We start from the raw sequence: 6,737 nt of genomic DNA, 5'->3' as shown, positions 1-6,737 counted from the left end.
TGGATGTCTTTATCAAAGTCTTCTCTGAAAGGCTGAGGGATATATGCAGAAAATGGTGAGATTATAGGATCCAGATGACTTCAAGGAAGTAGCTTTTTCCGGACACAACAGTGCAGAAGTATAAGCGAATGCCAGAGTCTGTGACAACTCACAAGACCTGCACAAGTTCAAGTTAGACAAAAAACTCCAGTGCAGAGGAGGGGGAGTGGGCACAAAGTTCCACCAAGAGCCAAGAAACTATTCACAAGAGATGGCTTCTGGGAGAGAAAAAAAACAAGTTTTCCTCAATAGAGTGGTAGTAGGGGCAGGCTTTCTGAGTAGATGGCCAACACCAATCAGACTCCATGGTTTTCGGTGTCTTTTTTCTTCTGTGTTAAGAGAAGAATTTGAACTTGGGTAGCTAGAGTGGTGATGGATCTATAAGAAGTTTGGGGATGGGAAAGAATATAATAAAAATATACTGAACAAAATTCTCAAAGAATAAATAAAAAAAAATTCCAGAGTAATCAGGACTTGCTGAGCAAGGAGGAGGGGGAAGAGGAGGAAGAGAACGTGTAACTCCCCAGGTGGCTATCTAATATGTAGCTGGGTGTGAGAATGTTCTGGCGCTGGGCAATCTGCAGCTTCACATCCCTCCTGTGTGGAGGGAAGGCAGATGCTCTGGCAGAAGGAAGGTCTAGGCTGGTGTGGAGCTGCCCTGTGAGTGGTGACTGTGAGTTGGGACTTGAACTCTGCATGTGACTCCTAAACAAATACTATTTCCAAAGCATGGAGTTTGGCTGGGGTGACTGGTTGATTGTCAGGTTAATCGGGGAGGGGGGTTCTTCCATGTGAGTCTTCCCTTATTTCAATTATTTTCTCCATCCTTCCTCCCCTTCCAGTGCTGGTGTGCTCTCTCTCTCTCTCTCTCTTTCTGGATTGAACCTAGGATCTTATGCATGCTAGTCAAGCACTCTACCACACAGCCACATCTCTCAGTTGCTTCCATTTCTTTCTTTTAAATATTTATTTTTTAATTTTAAATGTTTGTACGTGCCTGGATAATATATATTATGTTACATAATATATAATATACGCATAGGTATAGATATGCACCAGGTATGTGCAGGAGCCCAAGGTGGCCAGGATAGGGTATCAGATCACCTGGAGTCAGAGTTACAGGTGGTAAGGAGCTGCCATGTGTGTGAGGACATGACCTGGGTCCTCTGCAAGAGCAGTAAGCACTCTTAACTGCTGAGCTATCTTTCCAGCCCCTTCTCCGGGTTTCTTTACAGCAATGGTGGCACAGGCAGCGATCACTTAGACTTGAGTGCGAAGATGATAGATACCAAACCATGCACACCCCAGAGCTAAGCTCGTGCCTCTGGGCAAAGATGATAGATACCAAACCATGCACACCCCAGAGCTAAGCTCGTGCCTCTGGGGAAAGATGCACAGCTGTACCCTCAGGACTAAATCCTCCGTGGCTTTGCAATTTCTCCCTCTATCCAAGGGAGGCATCAGGAGAAACCAGCCTCAGGGGCCCTGGAGAAAAAGCAAGCACAGGTCGATGTGAAATTTCTCCAAAACACACGTCTTAAACAGAGATGACCTTTATTGGGGGTGGCTTCTTCTTAAGAAAAGGAAGAGACAAGGCGATGAGACAGACTTTGCTGGCAGATGCCTAAGTGGCTATGTGTTCCAGCCCCATGCTGGGGGGTGGGGGCTCCTCACCACGGGCCCATCCCACTTGTTCCTAAAGACCAAGGATATCTTCTCGGGCTGCTCACTGCACTTTCTTGAATACTTGCTTGCAGATCACACCCTGGGCTCTCATCTCCTGGGGTAATAAAGACACTTGTTATTAGCTGAAGCAATGTTACGCTTGAGGCTCAGAGCATCTCAGGACAGAGACTTGGGACATATTTGATGGCTACTATCATTCCCCATGAGCTTAACTAATTCCTGAGGAAGTTGATGGAGTGGGAACCACAGAGATCAGGCTCTCTGATTCCTACAGACAGAGCTGGCTGGGAGAAGGGTTGACCAGTAGGAGCCCTTGATGGCTCCCCTCTTCCTACTCCCTTAAAAAGTCAAAGAGCTTTAGGAACCCAGGCCTGGGACAGTCTGTGTCCAGGCTCGAAGGGACTGGTTTGCTAGGTTGTTTCTGAGTAGGCAAGGATCTAAGCCTAGGCTGTCTACTGGAGTTTGGGAATGATGCTGAGTTGCCAGTATCTCAGTGGGTGGAGGCTAGCCTTCCTTCCAGGTAGTTCCAAGAGCAACCAAGATATCCCAAGATCTGCCCACAGGGGCAGCTCCTGCAGACCATGGCTAGGGGGCAATGGCAGTCAAACTCTGTGTCTTCTGAGTTGTTGGGAATTGGAACTGGAAAGCTGATTGTGTGACATTCACTGAAGTTTAAGTGATGACTGAAGAAACCTGAAGCGCCTCAAGAACCAAGTGAAATCACCTGACAACCTTCCACACCCTGATTTGCAGCCTTGGCATAGAGCTGCAGGGCTGAAGAGTGAGGGGACACTGAGATCATGTCTGCCTTTTTTTTTTTTTTTTTTTTTCTGAGACAAGGTATCTCCATGTAGTTTTGGTGCCTGTCTTGGACCTCGCTCTGTAGACTAGGTTGGCCTCGAACTCACAGAGATCTGCCTGGCTCTGCCTCCCGAGTACTGGGATTAAGGGCCTGTGCCATCGCCACCCAGCTTATGTCTGCCCTTTTTGCAGCTAAGCAAACAGAGGCCCAGGGAAGAGCCCGAGTTGGGGATGGACCCCACAGCATAGGCCCCATGCAGCTGGCCTCTTCCCCTCACAGCTCACATCCTCACAGCTGCAGAGCTCATATGCAGCAGGATAGCATTATCAGACGAGAATGAGGCCAGCTGGAGACCTACCCGAGGCACTCAGTGATTGGCCCAGGATTAAGCTCCAGGTCATCTGGACCAGGTTGTAGCTGGAGAATTTTTCTCCAGCTCCCGCCACCAAGTCCCGCCAGTCCCAGAGCCCATTTATAAAATAAACATACAAACTCTTATATTATTTAAACTGCTTGGCCATTAGCTCAGGCCTGTCATTGTCTAGCTCTTACTCTTATATTTAGCCCATTTCTATTAATCTTTACTTTGCCACATGGCTTGTGGCTTACCGGTACTTTACATCTTCCTTGTCCTGATGGCGGCTCCAGGCAGTCTCTCTCTCTTCCCTTCCTGTTCCCTCAATTCTCTTCTTTGTTAGTCCCGCCTATACTTCCTGTCTGGCTATTGGCCAATTAGAGTTTATTTACATATAGCGATATCCACAGCACCAGGTTCCTTCTGCAGAAGGGTAGTTGGGGAGTTGCAGGGTGGAGGAGTGATAGGAGACTTCCTCCTCAGAGGATGTGGGCCGTGTTAGCTCTCAGGGAGCCCAGGCCTCGGTGCTTGCTTTTCCCAGGCTGAAGACAGAGTGGAAGTGACTTTGACCTAAGGCTGAGGGTGGAGAACAGGACTGGACTGAGGACAGCTGTACCTGGCCCCTGGCCTAAGCCGAGATCACATTCTCCTGGTGAATTCAGCTTGCCTCTGGCCTGGTTGTGCACAGGGCACATATACGTTATGTGCAACGAGCAAAGGTTGGCTCTGTGCTTTGTGGACATGCAACCGGACGTGCAAGCCCGCCTTTCAGAGTTCCACATCTTCACCACCAAGATAGAAGCTGGTTCCCATTTCCAGAGAACAGCAGGGCCTTGCCAGCTGCTAATACTACCAAATGCCTCTCCACCTGCTCCCTCTGGCTGGACCTTGGGTCAGCCTAGACCTTGAAAACAAATCGTATGGTTTTCCAAGTCACTCGGGCACCTTCTCCTTAGAGGAGACCCTTAGAGGAGAAGCGTCGTCAAAATAGAATCAATGCCTGGCCAAGGTGTTATTTTCCAGCGTCCCTACACTCCTTCAGGGAATAAGGACCTCTGAAGACACAGCCTGGGTCCCCACCATGGAACTTACCAGGTGTAGCTCATCACCCTCGATCCACTGGGTCCAGCCACGCCCCTCCTTCTCGCCCTTCTGCACACACTGGAGCTTGTCCCCGTCCCAGCTCACTGTGGTCTGCCAAGCAAAAGACCACAGTAGTCAGTTCTGGGGAAGCAGCCCCACCAGGGACTGGAGGAGAGGAAGGCTCCTGACCTCAATAATTCAAGACGTGCCTTTGGCAATTTTAGTGTGGAAAAAATGCAGCCTAATACTCCCTGCCCACCACATGCTTTTATTAAAGTGTGCAGATCAGTTTTAAAATTTATGAAAACCTTCATAAATTCCATTTAAAAGGGCAATTAGGAAGGGAAAATGTCATTGAGATAGGGTTGAGAATGGGGATTGGGAAGGAGGGGCTTCTGGGGCTGAGCACAGGCTGTGTAAGGGTATGCCGGTCAGGGTCTTGTCCCTGCATCTTGCCTGTGAGAACCCTGTCTATCCCCAGACACATCAGCCATTCAATCATTATTCAACTTTTGCTAGGTCTTGTAATACCTACAAGGCCCCACCCATGCCCTCAAAGAACCTCCATCTCAAGGGAGAATGACCTCAGATATCAATAGCCAGCTTACAGGTGGTGGCCGACAGCCACCTGCCTCCCTGAGCCAAGTCTCAATCTCCATGCTTGTCGCTGGCTACATGGACTGGAACCTCCCATAGACGGCCCAGGTTAGGAGACTCCTCTGCTCATCTGGGTGATCAGGACATAGGTCAGTGGGGCTCTCAAGTCCCTCTCTTCCATTCTGCTACGTGGCTTCGTTTTGAAGACCTTATGTCATTGATGTTTAGTGTCAGAGACTTTAAGAGATCAGCAGTAAGTTAAGGGAGGGGAAGCCAGCGATGATATTGGGATAGGCTCCAAGGAGGAAGGGTGGGCCCACAGGAGAAAGGTTCTTGGTGGTCTGTCCTGAGATAAAGGCAGAGGTGGGATAGTATAAGGTACAAATATTCAAGACCTGAACTGTGTGCCGAGCTCTCCCGTCCTGCATGAGACCAGCCTCCAGGCTGCACTCTACTGACACACCTCAACCCCACATCCCACCCCTCAGTCTTCACATCTTCACAGAGCACAGAGTGCCCTTTGAGATGCTGAGATGTGGAGACAGGCATCCCGGAGGTGTTTCTGGTTCTTTGGAGCAGCCGGGACCCACCCAGGAACATGAGGGTGGGTAGGAGGCTCAAAAGAGGACCGCAGCTCAGTCTGGTCTCCCTGGCATGGCCAATGAATGAGCCCCTGGTGGCAACAGGACCTCAGTGAGTGAACAGACATGCCCAGGACCTCACCCACATACCATGCCCACCTTTTGGATACACATCCTTGCCAAAAGGAAAGGTCCTTACCATGAGTCCTGCCTCATGGGAAGGGCTCTGTTCACTCTTGCTCACTGTGTGGCTCTGAGTGAGTTTAACACTTCCTCTGAGTCCCCACATTCCCAACCCGGTCATGAGGGTGCTGACTCAGAGGCTTTAGAGAGCTCAGGTTCTGAGCTTCCTGTGTTCTCTGTCACATGCAGCTTAGCATCAGGACCGCCAGTAACAGCCTACTGCAGAAGGGAGTGAGGAGAAATCTGGGCAATGGGTGTGGAGTGAGAATTCTGGAGGATTTTCCCCTTTCTCCTTGCTGGCTTTTAAGGGGCACCAGCCCCATCTTTGGACTTGCTGATCACTACTGCCCCCTGCTGTTGAGATGAGCCTGCAATGTGACACACAGGAGGAGCCTGGGGAGATGGATCCATCCGTCTCAAGTTGAAGGGTGTGATACCTAATTGCTAGGAGACAGATATTGGAAGATCCTTGGGACCCCAGCCTAACCTGTGAATCACAGGCTAACTGGAAACAAAACCAAACAAACAGAAAAACACAAAGGTAGAAGGCACTTCTGAGGAATGTCTCCACATGTACACATGTGTACACGCTCCTGCCACATGTAGATGGGTGTGCATGCACGCACATGCATGTACACACACACACACACACACACACACACACACACACACCCTGCTGGGTAGACATTTCAGGAGACAGAGTGCCTGCTGCACAAGCTGGTGACCTAAGTTTGGATCCTCAGAGCTCACACTTAAAAGCTGTGCACAGTAGTGCACATGTCTATAATCCCAGGGAGGCCCTCGAAGCAGATGGGAGGTGGACAGAATTGCCTGGAACCAGTGGACCAACTAGCCTAGCCTAGCAGCAGTGAACAGGAGACCATGTCTAAAACAAGGTGGACGGTGAGAACCGACACCTGGGGTTGTTCCCCTGACCTCCACACGCGTGTCTTAGCATGTGTGCACCTGCACTCACTGGCATGAACACAGACACACAGACATACAGAAGGGAGGCAGGTGCAGTTGGCTGTGCACCACTTTGCACAGGAACAAATCTGGTCTCAGCTCCTGCAGGGGGTTCACAGTGAGTGAGGGGCACAGGAAGACTTGTGGGTGGCTCCTCTCCTTGAATCAGACACTCAACTGGGGCACATGTGTAGCCTTAAGATTGAGAAAGTCCAATCTCCTGGTCAGAATACAGTGTGGTCCATGTCCTGTGAGACCGCAATGGGTCAAAGCTGTTACCTGATGTCCCAAGTGTGGTTAAAAAGCCATGCACTGGGTGTCACTCATGCCAGGCCTGGGATGGAGAAAGGGGTGGAGAAATGAGTCCTTGGCTTCAAAGAGCTCCTAAGAACACAGTTTCCCCAACTGATCGCCCTGTGTTTATACAGAGACCTACTCTGCAAGT

General features: G+C 50.0%; 1 protein-coding gene across 1 annotated transcript in view; it reads right to left on the bottom strand.

Moving 5' to 3' along the window:
* Window positions 1–1,576: 1,576 nt before the first annotated feature.
* Rbp1 (retinol binding protein 1) overlaps window positions 1,577–6,737 on the bottom strand; it is a 172,633-nt gene continuing 167,472 nt past the window's right edge. Inside the window, 2 exon segments of the mRNA XM_059268417.1 lie at window positions 1,577–1,819; window positions 3,975–4,076. Coding sequence (XP_059124400.1) covers window positions 1,766–1,819; window positions 3,975–4,076 — 156 coding nt within the window. The 3' untranslated portion in view covers window positions 1,577–1,765.

Source organism: Peromyscus eremicus, chromosome 7 (genome assembly GCF_949786415.1).
Source record: "Peromyscus eremicus chromosome 7, PerEre_H2_v1, whole genome shotgun sequence".
NCBI classification, from domain to species: domain Eukaryota; kingdom Metazoa; phylum Chordata; class Mammalia; order Rodentia; family Cricetidae; genus Peromyscus; species Peromyscus eremicus.
This window is presented reverse-complemented; position numbering and strand designations above follow the sequence as displayed.